Here is a 17,023-nt window from a genome sequence, read left to right on the forward strand (position 1 = left end):
TTTCGAAATGCTTTGTCCTTCCTCTGCAGGACACCATGGGCAGATGTGATAGGAGTCAGGTCACTATGTGGGGTGGAGCCCAAGAAATGCCTGCAGGGGGAATTCCTAAAACAGGGGTCCTGAGTGAGGGGTAAACTGGGAATCCAATGCCCTCAGAGGTCCTGCATGACCTTGCCACCCTACACAAGGAAGCATCCCCCCCGGGTTTCTTTGGGGGCATCCACTTTGCTGAGCTGTGAAGATCCAGCAAGTCAGTCATAGGCAGCATGGCACGGCCCCAGCAGTGCTTCCCAGCAGTGGTCATCACAGTCCCCACAGCCCCCCGTACCCAGTCCTGCAGAAACGTGGATGGATGTCCATGCCCACTTACAGTCTCTGCAGGTGTGCCTGCTTGTTAACACCCTCATGGCCTCCATCCCCCACAAAAAGTCTTCATTATCTCAATCCTGATGATTGAAAATGTTTCCTCTAAAATCCACCTGGGCACACTGCTGCCTGCTGAGTCCTAGCCCGAATCTTAGATTTTTCATTCTGCCAAATTGAGCATTAGCCTAATTTTTCAATGCTCCCCATTGGGAATGCCTTCTCTTCTCCACCTGTCCAAGATACCAATGATTTTTAAAAGACACTAACCACTTCCTCTAGGAAAGATGTCCTGACTATTAAAGTCCAACCCCAGCTCTGACCTCACTCCCACCCTATACCACACCTTTTTTTTTTGAGACAGGGTCTCACTCCATGGCCCAGGCTGGAGTGCAGTGGTGCCATCATAGCTCACTGCAGCCTCGAACTCTTGGACTCAAGAGATCCTCCCCACTCAGCCTCCTGAGTAGCTGGAACTGCAGGCACGAGCTACCATGCCTGGCTAATATTTTATTATTATTTTTTTAAGAGACAGGGCTTCTAGGTTTCTTGGGCTTGGTTGCCCAGACTGGTCTCTAATTCTGAGGCTCAAGGGATCCTCTTGCCTTAGCCTCCTGAAGGACTAGGATTACAGGCATGAACCACCGTGCCCAGCCTTCACCCCCTTTAGTGGAATAAGGACAGTACTGAACATAAGGAAGGACTATTCATAAAGAAGTTCTATTTTTTAGGAATCCTAAGTAAACTTTCACCTTCTAGAATGCTTCAGACATTCATTTCACAACATCTAGGTACTAGATGAAATTACTAACCTTTCACCCTTCCTCCAACACTGTAATTCTATGATTGTTCTTATTCAGGATATCTTCTCCTGTAACCTGTCACCTTCCCATAGATGAGTCTGAATGGCCACCATGACTCTGCTCGGCCAGGTACAGGCCCTGGGGCACTAGAGGGCGTGGGGCAGTCCCTGCACACACATGCGAATGGAGAATTCTCTCTATTTCTCTGGTATTTACGTTGAAAGCAAAATGATTACTGCTATCATCTAAAGAAAACAAGCAGAAAGTTCACCTTGTCCCAGAAATGCTCTTTCACTTTGCCTTTTAATGACTTGAACCTTCAATACTGATGGTTTCTAAGTGGTTAAATGCCACTATACATTTGAGTAAGTCCCTGAGATGAGGGATCCTATGGTTAGTAATTTTCTTTCCAGTATATAATGTTCTATAATGGTTAATGAATTGGATGCTTCAAATATAAAGGTTATTTTAAGCATCAGGAATCAACCATAATTCCAATTTAGGATGCCCAATTTGAGGGGAAAATCACAGTGGCCTGGGATAAATGAGAATAAATGTTGGTATCGGTTTCTGTGAACATCTGGGTGTGACTTCATTCTGTGAACGAACAGATCTCAGTGTGCATTAGTACAGGGATGCTTTGTGCTCTGTGATGGCACGCCAAGGAGCCTTGATACATTTTGACACCCTGAATGAAAGATAAATAACACAGAATATTTTCACGTTCAAAGTATATATATATATATATATATATATGTGTATGTATATTTAAATGAAGTAGCCATCTTTAGTTACTAAGTTCACACTCAGCATTCTCCGCGCTCAGCCAGGCGGGAGCCCTGGACCTTGGAGTGAAGTCAGAGCTCCTCTGTGATGCATTGCCTCATTTATCTCCTGTTCCTGTCACTCTTCATTCCTGCAGCTTGCATCCTCCCTGAAGGTTCATCCCACTACTTAGGATAATGAGGATCATAATGCATTCTTCCTTATCCCTTCACATGATATACATTCAAATTTGTGATTGATGTATTTGCTGTTGTCAGGAAGAGAAAAGCAATTCAGACACACAACCTATTTTATATGCACCTTTGGACCATTAAGTTTGAGAGGAAGAACCATTAAAGTGCCTTAAAATATTACAAACATCCAAGTAACAGCACGACATATTACACTCATTTGTAAGGTAGGTGTTGTCTCCTGGAGCACAGGCTAAAGTGTCATCACTCATCAGGAATTTGGGCACCATGTCAGTGAGTCCCTGCCTGGAAAGGAATGCACCACCTTTCCTCACATTCAATGTAGACACACAGACACAAAATCCTCTCCTTCCCGTCCCTTTCACCTTCCACTACCACTCATGTTATCCACGGAGCGCATGACTCCGTGTGAACGATCATTTCCACACAGTGGCTCAGGTGAAAAATTCCCACCTTCTGAAGATTCCTCTTTTCCCCCAATAAATTACTACGTATACCGCAATGCTATGTCTCAGACATCTGAGCAGGTGTAGGTGAGAAGACTGTGAGTTGCTCACTTACCCCGCTTCTCTGAACTTCCATGAATGTGGCTCTTTGGAAGGACTTCTCCCACACGGCCAGCTCGCTGCCAAGCTCCACGTTGAAAACATGGCTCTTCCCGTGGCCGGCCATGACGCTGAAGCAATAGGGCCTCTGGTCCTCAAAGTCAAAATCTTGAAGACCCAGATACAAGTTTGCTTGCAACCAGCAGTCCTCTGCGAGCCAGAACTGAAAAACAGAGCATGGATTGGAAACGTGCGGCGCTGGAAGGCCATTCCCGGGCTGAGGGCCCTGGCGAGGGGAGAAGGCAGCGTCTGCTGGGAAACGGTCTCCTGGGTGCAGACAAGGAGGCAAATTTGGAGCAACGAGCCTCTCATGCACAGCTGGTCCACAGACAAGCATCTGTAAATAAATTATGTCAAACGCCTGATTCTCTGTAAATGCCTTTCCCTTAAAATACTGGTCACCACACACTTCCCTGTTTTACTGTGAAGAGAAAGATGAGGCTGGGTGTGGCGGCTCACGCCTGTAATCGCAGCACTTTGGGAGACTGAGGTGGGTGCATTGCTTGAGCCCAGGAGTCTGAGACCAGCCTGGGCAACATGGCAAGACCTTGTCTTTACAAAAATAAATGAATCAATAAAATACAACAGATTAGCCAGGTGTGGCAGCACACGCTTGTAGTTCTAGCTATTTGGGAGGCTGAGGTGGTGGGACTGCTTGAGCCCAGAAGCCTGAGGTTACAGAAAGCCAATATCACGCCACTGAACTCCAGCCTGGGTGACAGAGGGAAACTCTGTCTCAAAAAAAAAAAAAAGATAAAGATGAAAGTCTTGAGACATTGATGCTTGTATTTGTCATAAAACCAAAAAACACTGGAACCACCACCACCACTCTAACTAAGCGCGTCTCCTGCGCCTCCGAGTCTCTACAGAATTACTGGCTCCTCCTCTCCCCGCGGGTTCATTGTCCTGAAATTAAGGACCGAGTGCCCAGAACGCCCCTGAAGCACAACCAGGCACCCGACCACCCAGGAGCTCATTCCGCCAACCCAAAGGCCTGACAAAGGGAATGATGTTGTTCCATTTCTGGTCAATCATTTAACTGGAGATGTAAGTTACTTACAGCACGTCTATTAATCACAGGTTTGACTCTGTGGCCACCAAGGCGACTCCGAGGCTGCCAGCCTGTGCTGCACGGAGCCGCCTGGAGCGCTCCCCACTTCTTTCCCCCATCTGCACGGTTGTACTCCACTTCGAGATTCATTTTCTCAAGGGCAGGAGAGAAAGACTGGGGGTCCCAGTTGTCACAGTTACTAGGTCAACAGCATGGAGGTGCGTGGTGAACGCATACTCAATACTTGGTTGGCACCTCTCTGTCTCTGTCTGTCTGTCTCTCTTTCTGTCTCCATTTCTCTCTGTGTCTCTCTTTGGTCTTTCTCTCTCTCCATTTCTGTCTTTCTGTTATCTCTTTCTATTTTATGTCTGTTTCTCTGTCTCTCTCTATCCCTCTCTCTGTCTCTGTCTGTCTATCTTTGGACCCATCTCAGTCTCAGCTCACCCATTCATTTACTGGCCATCAGATCCACCCTGAAGAACCCCCATCAGAGACCTTCCTGGGACGCTGCACCCCAACATCAACTTCGCTGCACCAGTCTCTCCCCAGTGAAGGGAACAAGGGGAGACACCTGGGCTGGGGTTTCCAAAGTCCTGAATGAGAATGTGGTGTTTACCCACAGCCCTGCATATGGCAGCAGAAAGGAAGGGGAGCTGCCCACCTGCTGGGTCTTCCCATCATGATTCTGAGATATCTCCATTCACTTGTGCCAACCAGCTAAGCTGGACACTCCCCACTCACACTTATGCTCAAGGTCCAGTCCCAAAATCCACATGAACTCAGCAGTTGGCCAAATAGCTTTACTTCAGATATGCTGACACATGCACTCCAGGCACAGGTTTGAGGTAAAAGCTATAACTGGTGTGTCTCAGGTGGGCCTCCTGTCCTCTCCGGGGGGATGCCCTGGCTCTCCTGGCCCCTCAGACAGCTCTGCAGGATGACCCGGTGGTCATGGAGAGCATTGCACATTTATCCCTGTGCATCATCCAGACACCAAATGCCTGTGGTACATGCATGTGAGAACATGTGTGCATGTATGTGTGCACATGAGAATGTGTGTATGCAAACACAAACGTGTAGTGTGGAAATGTATGTGCACATGAATGTGTGTGTACGTGAATGGGTGTGGTATGCATACGTTGCTAACCCTAAATGAGCCTTGAGTACAGAAACTGCACTTTAATTCCGGGGCCCCCTGGATCCTCTCCTTCAGCTGGGATACCTGGAACCTATAGGGTTACACGTCACAAACCAAGAACACCATGTTCATCATTGACCTTATGGTGCAGAACGTATCTCTTTATCCACTGAACTTAAATGTCAAAAAACTGATAAAGAAAAACTGTTGGAAGATATTTATGTGGGAACGCACATTCCCCACTGAATGGCTCATGACAGTTGGGCCTTGAACAATCCAGGAGTTAGGGGCGCCAACTCTCACGCAGTTGAAGATTCACACATAACTTTTGACTCCTCTAAAACTTAGCTACTAGTAGTCTATTGTTGATCAGGAGCTTTACTAGTAACATGAACAGTCAATTAACACATATTCTGCATGTTATACGTATAATACACTATGTTCTTAGAATAAAATATATTGTTGATCAGGAGCTTCACTACTAACATGAACAGTCAATTAACACATATTCTGCATGTTATATGAATAATATACTCTGTTCTTAGAATAAAATATATTGTTGATCAGGAGCTTTACTAGTAACATGAACAGTCTATTAACACATAGTCTGCATGTTATACGAATAATATACTATGTTCTTAGAATAAAATAAGTGAAGCCAGGCACAGAGGCTTACACCTGTAATCACAACTGATTGGGAGGCTGAGGCGGGGGCGTCACGGGAGCCCAGGAATTTGAGACCAGCCTGGATGACATAGCAAGATCCTATCTCTAAATAAATAAATGAATTAAGCAAGTCAGCTAGAGAATAGAGGATGTTATTGAGAAAATCACAGGGAAGAGAAGATATACTTAGAGCACTGCACTGTATTTATTGACACCGTAAGTTTACATCATCTGTTTATAAGATGAATGGTCTGAAATGGTGGCAACCACAGCTGCAGACCTCAATCTGTGGTGCACAGCAAAAATCTGGTAATGCTGTGACATTCCTGCTTCTTGGAGGCACTTGCACCATCCCTCGTGGCACTTGTGTGGGTCCTGGGGTGTTATTCAAGGTTTACGTTACTGGACTCAACACGAAGGAGGGAAGGTACACAAGAACCCTGAGAGATCACTCGTTACCATGCTCTGCAATTTACTGGAGAGAGAAATTGCTTCCACAGGGATGATTAAGACATTTTACTCAGAAACCCAACACTTGAGCTCACTGCAACAGCAGCAGGAGGTGGCTACAAAAATTATCATCACAGTACGCTATGTGCTACAGTTAACCACGGGCAGGAAAGATTTAACGCTGCATCTTTACCTTTGTCTACGTTCCTCTCCACTCAGATGGTGCCAAATAGATCGCTTTATATTTTACAGGAGTAAATGATAAAACAGACTAGTATCTACATATATTGTATGAATTCACGACATCTCTAACTTTTTCTTAATGTTTTGATATTTCTAAGCTGCATAGTTTGTCTTAAGAGGTTTTAAAAATTGTTAAATTGTTTTCAAAAAATTTTCCAGCATACTTATAGAAAACAATTGGCATCTAAGTGAGCCCATGCAGTTGAAGCTCATGTTGTTCAAAGGTCACTTGTGTTTCTTTCCTATCACTTGCTATATTTGGGCAGCTGTGTATCATAATAGAAGAACATCAGGTTTTGGAGTCAGATAAGATTTGAGGCCTTTCTTTGCCCAGTATTAGCTGTTTGACCTTGAGCGGTTCACTCTCTCAGAGCCTCCACTTTTGAGCTGTGAAATGGAATCATGATAAAAATGTTGTCATAACTTCACATGACAGAGCGGCCGGCATGCAGGCTCACATCCCGGATTCACATGAGTTCACTATCTGTTTTCATAAAGAAACACGTCCTAAGGCAATGCCAAGCCAGGCCATACATGTCGATTTGATGTCTGCTTTCCAGCTACCTGGCCTCCTGGCAGGGTCAGCTCGGGCGATATACAGAACAGCATTTCCAGCCACCCCCACGACTGAAGAAAGCCCACCCCCCACCTAGGACTGCATGACATCATCTTATTATGTTCCCTTTCCTGAAGAAACAAAAAGGGTTGTATTTTAAAATTACATATTTTTTTCTATTTATATTTATTATGAAACAATTATAGCAACAATAAAGGGAATTTAAAACAAATTTATTACTGTGTTTTGTCATCTGATTTTTAAAAATATGTCAATAATTACTAATATGCCCTTAATAATAGGACAATAATTATTAATATTCTTTCATACAATGTGAATTTGTATATATAATTGTATAAATTTATAATACAATTACTTAAAATATGTTATAAGATTTTAAAATATTTTTCAATGGCCTTTTGATGATTATTCAAATATCATTAATTTAAGGAATATCCTTAAATGTTCTCATGCATACAGCTCTTTGATTCCTCTGAACTCAGTATGGTAATGGACTCTTCTTTAGATTCAATTCTGAGGAGTAAGACTGCTTGATCAAGCAAGGGATTGTTTTTCCACTGTTCAGCCTCACAAAGAATGTGTTGTAAGTTCTACATAAGGAAAATTAATGACTCATATATAGCTCATTTCCCCAGATAGTTCCTGTAGCTCCTTTAAAAACAATCACTCAGCCCTTGTGGATTGCAGTGTGTTGATATGACTGGAAACCCTGAGCACTGAAGTCCAAGGTCAGCGGCTTGCCGTCAACAGTCAGTCAGCGACTGGCCAGGCCATCAGGTTTCCTCGCCTGGACTGAGCCTCCGGGTTTCCTCGCCTGGACTGAGCCTCCGGGTTTCCTCGCCTGGACTGAGCCTCCGGGTTTCCTCGCCTGGACTGAGCCTTTGGGTTACCTCGTCTAGACTGACACTTCCAGTTACCTATTCTGGACTGAGCCTTTGGGTTACCTCATCTGGACTGAGCCTTCTGGTTACCTTGTCTGGACGGAACCTTTGGGTTTCCTCGTCTGGACTGAGCCTTGGCCAGGCTTCTTCCTGCCTCTGGGACCTGGAACTCCCTATCCTTAGAGCATTTGCTTTAGAAAATGTATTATTGTATGTTCTTTCTCTGCCATTTGATACCTAAATCTTTCTAAAAGTCTCTTGCTGGCTGTACAACCCAGGACTGTCTTTCTCAAGGAGCTGAGAGCTGTCCCTTCAAAATGTGATCACTGGGAAGATGGCGTCATCTCCCGTCCCTGTGGAAGGATGGAGCCCGGCCTTGGTGGGTGCCTGGCTCTAAGCTGTGCAACCATCTCCTATCATGAAGATGGGAGCAGCTCTCTGTTTCTTTGCAGGAAGCCAATTAACAGACACTGATGGCCCCGATCTCCTTTCTAGCCCAACTTGTAGAAACCCTCTCATCCTTTGTTTCAGTGGAGTTGGGTTTAATCTCTCTCTCCTAGCATAATATACTTGAATAAGGCCTTCTTGCCTTCTTCGCCTTTAACTTCGGTGCAATTTTGTCCTGACATGGCTTTAGGAATTCTTCCTTTCAGTGTTGATATTATCCAAACAGGACTACCCTGAAGATCCCTGGAGAACACGTTCTAGAACTCTTAATGCCCACTCGCGACAGACTCCCGGAACACCACTGCTTCTAGCACGTGGAATAGAGAGGGATTCAGGATGAGCTTTGTAGCCAGGTGAGTCTGGTCCCCATCCCTGCCTCTGCTTGGCTTCTGGAAGATCCTCGTCCACTTCCTGCTTCTGAGTTCTTAGCTACAAAACAGAGTTCTCCTTAGGTGGGGAGAGAATTAACTCAGGGACATAGCCAAGTGCTTAGCAAGGCTACTAGGGAAGCACTCAATAAAGACAGCTGTCATTACTAAGATCCTCTGCCAAGCAGATGACAACATGGACTTTTCCTGAAAATTTTAATGGGGTATCTTTAGGTTGAGAGGACGGACCCATGCATTTCACACAGGACGCTCCATAGCGTGCACAGTGCTTTTCTGCCATGCTGCACGAAAGCTGTTTATCATTTCGCTCACGACTGCAATCAAGGCTGATTGGTGCAATTTTCTCATCTATTTCATGATGAGTGTTGAAATATAGAATATATAATTTTAAGAGCTGGGAAAAGTAATTTTTAGAGTGGAGAAGGTATCAGAGAAAAAACACAATCACAACTTCAGAATTTGATTTCTGGTCTAAATATTAATGAGTATACTTTGAAATGGTAATTATATTTAAAGAATCTACATGAAAAAGTATTAGTTCTTATGATACTCACATATTTATTTACATTTCTGAAAATGAATTGAATGCGTTTACTTTTAAATTTATGTATGCTAAACGATAAACATCCGCAATTGAATGTGTGTAAAAGCAGGCAATACGATTTTGTAAGATTGCTATTTTAACACTTCCAAATAGGACATTCAATTCATATAATTTAATCTCTTTTTTAAAAATATTGAATGCTATAGATTATTATTATTTACCCCATTTTTAGTTTAATACCTTTGCTATAGCCATTCTACTGGCTAATTTTCATGATTTCATAAACACTTCATATAATATTTATTGGTTAATTTTTTTTACAATCTTCCTGGGAAAATGAGATGGCTCTATAGCTTACTAATGAACCACATATATAAGATACAATAATCTCTCAAAGACACCCCAGGACCTAAAGAACATCTCAGGTGCACGGAAGGGGAATCCTCTGAAACAAGAGGGGGAGGAAGTGAAAACGTGTCCATGCAAAGGAAACAAAAAGGCCAAGAATCCTTCTACGAATTCCTCTGTGGAACTCTGATCAATAAACGACCTGCGTGTCATCTACGACCAAGAGGCTCACGTTAACACAAGGCTTCCTTTTTATCATTTTCAAAATGATGCATTCCTGTCACAGATAACTTAGAAAACAAAATAATTTTTAAAATGAAAGCAACAATAGCTAGAAAAGCCATCACTGAGAGAAAACCACAGTTAATATTTTATTCTATTTTCTTCCATTTTTTAATGAATATGCCTAGCACAGAAACGTTCACTTTCTGATCAGTGATTGTTTATTACAACCTGCAATTAGGAGTCTTAATTTAAATACATCCAGCCCTTTCCTTCATCTCCTTCATTACCATATTCAACAAAAATAGGAACAATGCAGAAAAATGTTGCCCAAATAAATTTTTCAAAAATGGGAAATAAATGTATTTATCATTTGATAATATTATTATGGAAATGTATTTCCCTTTTACATGTTTCCATTAAAGGCAGTCTGAAATTCCAGATTTAAATTTAAAAAAAGCAACTACAGATAGAGAATATTATTTTTGAGGACATTTTCAATTTAAGAAAACAAATCAAACTTTGAAAGACAAATCTTTATTCAAAGCTTCTAACTTTAGACTGATAACTCTTTAAGGCCAAATTCTCACTGAGTCACATACTAGGACACGGTGGCACCCGGCCACGGTGAGCACATCGCCGCCTGGCTGTGGAGACACCTCTGCGGTCAGGTGGGTGGGGCCCGGGTAGGGCCCTGCTGCACCTCCAGGCTCCGGGCAGCACCACCAGTGAGGTGTGTCTCCCGGAGGACGGTTCAGTCCCTACCTACCCTAGGAACCATGAGCAGCAAACTGGCCAGACCCTGGGGCAAATTTGTATCTGACTTGTTGAAAACAATTTCAATAGCAGCAGCAGCAACAGAATCTAAAGTTCTTGGAACAAATTATTGTAAGTGGACGTCCTAAAACACATCTCTCCCCCACAACACACACAAACACCACATACCACATACACACAGACACACCGTCACCCATTCATCCTGCCTGGATGAGCAACAGGGTGACAGCTAGAACCCACGTACCGGGTGGGAATGGGGGATGGGTCCCGACCGTCCATTCCAATTTTGCTATTTCAATGGACCATGCGGAACAAACAGTCCTCTCATTCTGCAAGCTCAAAGGGCATCTTACTGTATGAAAGCATCTAAAGTGCAAAAGATCCCTACCTTGTGAACTTTAAACAGCACCTCACAGAGGTGGTAGGTCCTTTCTGCTCGCACCCAGTCGAATGTGCTCACCTGCAAGAAACAGAAAACGTTCCATGAAAAGCAGCATGCTACTTTTAGTTGAAAATTTTAAAAATTTACAATAGTGTGACTGCATGTGTGTCTACCTCAATTAAATCCTAAGTCCCCATTAGTATAAATTGGTCACAATAAACTTTATGTACTGCTGAGTTTTGATGAGTCGCCACGTCCTCATCTCTGTCAGTTTGTGGCAAATATAATAGCTCCATTACTGACAGGAAAATGTCTATCTCCTTTATCTTATCTTAGATAGATAAGATTGATATCTATGATATCTTGTCTATCACACACAATTGGGCATAATTTTTGAAAATCATTTTGGATTCCTTTTAAATTAGGAATTTCAGGTAACATTTAATGCACGTGAAAGTGAATGAGTTTATATATTTACTGGCGCAGAAAAACGGACAGAAAATATTGGGTAGATGGTCTTTTGCTTTTTAGAAATAAACTTAGTTCTATTTCAGAAGTGAATGAAAAACTTACTAACCAATTTAATCAAATACATTTTTCATTGGTCTGACCTGTTGTAGTTCACAACTATTTTAATAATAATGACTAAACTAATCTCACTTTTGAATAATGCCCTACAGTTTACAATTCAAGTTCAGATATATAATCTCGAAGTTAAATTATTTCATGCAGAAAAATTTAAGATATTCAAGAGTGAGTGTAACAAATTTGATGTTTTTTATTGTTGACCCTGCACTTTTTCCTTCAGCCAGCAAAAATAATCCAAAGTGCACTGAATTATGTCTTTGAAACTCTGAAATTGTCTTGGCTTCAATTAATTGGTGACTTTCTGGTAATCCTTGCACCAAACAAAATTCTCAAGACATTTTTAAAGTCATCACAAGTGAAATGTGAAAAATTACACAAATAGTTTGCCATTTAATATTTAATTGCCCTAGAGTCAGCTCATTGCAATTGTGATTTCGGCAATAAAACGGTAAGTAAAGGGAACAATTTGAAAGTGAGAATGGCCAATTAGAATACGAACTTTAAAGTTCCTTTTGGATCTAGTATTCAGGTCATAAGAGCTACATCTTGAATTTGCTAGAGAGAGTTTCAGGTGCTTATTTCAGAGTTTAAAAGCCAGAAACTCCAGCACCTCTTCTCTTGAGAGCTGGGGAGCCATGCTGATGGATGCCTGAAATAAAACATCACCCTGAATTCCACAGCAGTGCCCACTGGTTCCTCAACACTGCACCTGCCTCTCCCTTCCCTCTCCTGTTCCCACCCTGGCCAGTGTTTTATGCTACTGCCTAATGTCACAGCTCAGGTGCTGGTTCTATAACTGGAAAATACAGAATTATGGATCCACCATTTTTAACTTTCCCAGCTAGGACAATGCTGCTTATTTTTGGAGGCTGTAAATATAAAGAGGAAAAAAACCCACTAAACACCCTATTCAGAGACATCTTCCCAAGCTTACTTGTTGCTGTAAATATACCTTATACATATTCATGGTTCTATACTTTTCAAAATATACTTTGTAATATCAGCATTTTCCCATGTCATTAAATGTTATTCAGAAATACAACTGTAACTACTGCTTAGAATTTCCGCTTGGAGTTACGGTTTTCATAAGCTTTATCTTTGTGACGGACATTGTAGATTGCTTTTAGGTTTCACCATTGTCACAGTGCTGTGATTAATATATGTGGTCACTGTATTAGATTATGTCACATTGAATATATTTTCCATACTAGTCTGTTATCAACATGTGGCAGAACAGCAGGGATCTGAGTCCTGTTCTAAGACAAAGCTTGGAGGAGGCTGTGCTCTTTGCTGTCCGCAGAAGGCAGGTCTAGTCTCTCCCTCCTTCTGCCGCATCCATCATCCATTTATTAAGCCCCTTTCTGTTCCTCCCTGTGGCGTCTGCTGTTCTTGCCGTAGTCCTGCCTTCCTCCTACTCTTTTACTCCTCCTGCCAGTGGCCGTGTCTCCCCCGGGGAACCCTTCTCCGCTCCCAGAGCTATGACCTTGCCCCAGCCCAGGGAGGCGAGGCGCAGTCCACACACAGTTCAGGCCAGAATTCTCACCGTCTTCGCCATCATGATTGATTCGGGGAAGAGAATGTGCCTTGATTGGAGACACAGGTAAGAAGGTGTTTGGGCTTCCGATGGAACCATTTCTATTGTGGACTTGAAGAAAATGCTGCCACCCTGAGAGCCGTGGGAAGTCCCCTTGAGCCACGTGGATGTTATGCGTGTGGAAGTATCTACACTAGCTCCTGGCTGTGATAACGCACCACAGGACAAAAGTGTTAGGAACAGGGGAGGTGGGGGAGGTGAGGGGCACAGGCTACTCTTCACCTTCCACTCAGTTTTCTGTAAATCTAAAATCGTCCACAAAACAAGTCTATTGATTAAAAAAAAAAAAAAAAAAAAGCAGGTCTTTCTCATCATTGTTCCTTCCCTGCCTACCTGAACCTCATGGCTTCTCGAGGACTCAGCTCAGACCCAGCCCTGAGGCTTTCCTGACAGCCCTGGCAGGTCTCCCTCCCCTCTTCCAAGTCCCAGCGGCCCTGCCATCCGCTCCGCCCTGCTGACCCGCAGCCGAGGTGACTTCACGTGTGGGATCCTTTCTGCAGGGCACCCTCAGCCCGGCTCCAGCCTGCCACAGATATCCTTCCTCTCCCTACGTGGCTGTGACGTGAACACTTCCCTAATTCAGTGAAAGTGCAGGCATCAGGTTCCTCTGAGTTTCCGCCAGAAAAAAATTATCACCAAAAAATTCATCATGTCCTTTAGGGCTCTTCTCACTTTTTATTTCACTAGTTATAGCTCTAGAAAATATCTAGGCTACAACAATTCAATGCTGAACATGACCATGTAACAGAAGGGGATTATTTAAGATAAAACTATTTCTAAGGTATCCAGAAGAGCATCTCGTGCGTTGGTTAAGGTTCTGCGCAGCTTGTAGTTCAGATAGGAGGTAGGCTGCTGCAACAGACGTGAAAAAACTTGGCTAAATTGAGCTTAATGTTAGGAAAGCTAGTAAAAGCCCTCTCTGTACACGTATACAAATGTGTGTGTGTGCGTGTGTATACAGTCATGCACACATCACAACACTTCAGTCAACAATGGACTGCATAGACCACAGTGGCCCCATAGGTTCTAATGGAGCATATACAGAAACCCGGTGGATGGAACTTGATACTGGCCTTGCAGATCGACTAGAGGAAGGGAGTCATAGTCAGTAATGGTGCTGGAGCATTTGGTTTTCTATATGTAAATACACATAAATAAAAATATACAGATCATCCAGGTTTCTGTAAGTACACCCTATGATGTTTGCACAATGACAAAATTGCCTAACTCTGCATTTTCTGGAATATATACCTGTCCTTAAGCAATGCGTGGCTATACACACATATGTGTATTAATACATGTGTGTGTATATATATAGCTTTGTGTGTGTATATACACACACACACATATAATTAGAAGATTAATGTAAAGCTCAAAATTCAAGGTGTGCATAGCCCACGATGCAGTGACGATATTGGAAGCCTGGAGTACTGTTCTGAAGCAGGGCATGCCTAGTGTGTTTGTGCCATGCCTGAGTGTGGCCAGGCGTCACCTGCCGATGCAGATTCCTGCACCCCATCTGAGCGGTTCAGATTTAGCAAGTTTGGAGTGAGGCTCAGAGACCCTGACTTTTTATTTTTAAGCAATTTACTGTTGATGTATTCATCATGACTCCCAAAGTGCAGCATGGCCAGCAACAGCCTCGGCATCTCTGGGTCCCTGTTGGTGATGTCAAGTCTCAGGTCCGCACCAGACCTGCCATATCAGAGCCTGTGGTTTTAGGAAGCATTCCCAGGTGATTCGTAGGAACATTGGTGTTCTTGATGTTTTATTGGGGGAGTCTGACGTGGTGGTCTTGTGGGAAAACAACCTGAGGATAAGAAGCCTGACACCTTTTAAAAGGGAAGGAGGCCGAGGGTGGGATGGAAGCAGCTGCTGTGAATTGCAAAGCAGAGGCATGTTCAATCACCGCTCATCGGAAAAACGAATTCCTGACTTGGTGAACGACTGGCTGGCTCCACGCCACGGCTTCCTGAAGTCCAGGGCTCCCTACCGCAGTCACCGCGGCTTATTTTACACAGTTTTCCGGGACCGCGCCTCTTCTGTTGGAAGAGGGGAACCCTCTGCTGAGAGGAACCCTGGCAGCGTGGGCGTCTCTGAGGCTGTTTATCAGCCGATTTTCTCTGGGGAGTGAGTTTGCATGTCGGGGGAGAGATCCACTGGCTCTACCATCGCGCTTCTTGCTCAGAGCAGGGACTTAACACTGGGGCGAGGAAACACGAGGTATGCGGATGCCTGGATTTCTCCAGACTCGCACGGAACAAGAGACATAACCAAGCTTTGTGAGACAGTAGACAAGGTGGCTGGTTTTGTAACTGCATATCATCACTACGTTTTTCCAAATAATGGCAATTGATAGTTTTCTAAGTATCTGGCCACATTTGGCTTCAAATGGAGCAGAAATTGTAGATTACACAATGCTATATCTTGGTACCTTTGACTATTATTGTAGAACAATGAATATGTGTCCCCAGAACAATAGTTTGCTCCATTTACAAATCTTCATTTGAATTATTTTTTCCAAGTAATATTTTTAATGATAGAATATACCTATGTAATATTCTTAAAATTGTGAATATTTCTTGCATATGGATAGGCAGTTGCTATATCATTGATATATTAATTCCATACAATTCTGTAAAATTGACTTTAAACTTAATTTAACGCATTTTAATGTTTGAAAACAGGAATAACTGAAACATCTTTCAGATTCCAATGTACAAATCAGAAATAAATACTCTGGCTAACAAAGGACAGTAGGGTGTGTGAGAAAGAGTCGAGAGTCCCGGCTTTAATCCTAGCTCTTCCAGCATCTCCTGGTGCATGGGAAAGACAGAGATTAGGGACCCACCAGAGTGGGCTGGGCCCTCCTTACGGAACAACTGAGCTCTGAAACATGGATCTGCTTTTTCCACTCCAATTCCTCCTTTCCATTCTTCTATCCCGTTTCCCTTCTGCTACGGTTGGAGTCTGTGACTCCGCCCAAATCTCATATCAAATTATCATCCTCACTGTTGGAGGTGGAGCCTGGTGGGAGATGATTGGATCATGGGGGTGGATTTGGTCTTTGGTGCTGTTCTCATAATAGAGTTCTCATGAGATCTGACTGTTGAAAAGTGTGTGGTGGCATCTTCTCCCTTCCTCTCTTCCTCCTCCTCTGGCTATGGTGCTGTTCTCGTGACAGAGTTCTCATGAGATCTGATTGTTTAAAAGTGTGGCATCTCCTCCTGCTCCCTTCCTCCTTCTCTGGCCATGTAAGACATACCTACTTCCCCTGTGCCTTCTGCCACGATTGTAAGTTTCCTGAGGCCTCCCCAGACATGCTTCCTGTACAGCCTGTGGAACTGTGGGTCAGTTAAACCTCTTTTCTTTATAAACTACCCAGTGTCAGGCATTTCTTTAGAGCAATGTGAATGCAGACTAATACACTTTCTTTTCTCTTTTCTCCTTCAATGTTCTTCCTCTTCCTCATCTTGAACGAGCTCAAAAGCCATCGTTTAAAGAAGGACTTTATCTTTTAGTTTTCCCCAAGTTGTCATGATAGTCTTTGGGTCCTTGTAAGATTCACTGAAATTTTCTGACGTAGACTGCTAAGATTTGAGGCTCCGTGAATATTTCTACATTATTGCATAGCTCGTGAGGGCCTTGGAATGAAGGGATGGTGCAGTGACCTGGTCATGGGAGTTGGCAATAGTGAGTCATTCAGGGACGTTTCACACGGATGGCCCCTGAAGCCTTTGATTTATATTCCAAAGTGTGACAGAAGAGAGATGGCGTTAGTAAGCAGGAGTCTCTCCTTCTGTGGGGAGGAGGGTGGGTGGGTGGTGAGCATCCTATCCAGGCTCTGAGAGTCACAGCCCTGGGTGCTTCTCCCGTGGCTGACACCTCTGCACGCACAGAACTCAGGCGGGGACAGGGAACCAGCATTGAGACGTTCTGTGAGTAATTAACAACCTGTCTCTGATCCAAAAACCTCAT

The 17,023-nt window shown here is 43.4% G+C and overlaps 1 protein-coding gene across 24 annotated transcripts in view; it reads right to left on the minus strand.

Annotated features, from left to right (window-relative positions):
* SNTG2 (syntrophin gamma 2) overlaps positions 1 to 17,023 on the minus strand; it is a 375,050-nt gene that overhangs the window by 70,702 nt on the left and 287,325 nt on the right. For all 24 annotated transcript variants that reach the window (XR_012422722.1, XR_012422721.1, XR_012422725.1 and 21 more), the window contains 2 exons: positions 10,870 to 10,941; positions 2,705 to 2,911 (listed from right to left, as the gene is read on the minus strand). Coding sequence is in view for 19 of the 24 variants with exons in the window: in XM_074012496.1 (XP_073868597.1) it covers positions 2,705 to 2,911; positions 10,870 to 10,941 (279 nt within the window). In the remaining 5 variants the exon portion in view is untranslated. The remainder of the gene's footprint in view (positions 1 to 2,704; positions 2,912 to 10,869; positions 10,942 to 17,023) is intronic.

This window comes from Macaca fascicularis, chromosome 13, assembly GCF_037993035.2.
Source record: "Macaca fascicularis isolate 582-1 chromosome 13, T2T-MFA8v1.1".
Classification (NCBI taxonomy): domain Eukaryota; kingdom Metazoa; phylum Chordata; class Mammalia; order Primates; family Cercopithecidae; genus Macaca; species Macaca fascicularis.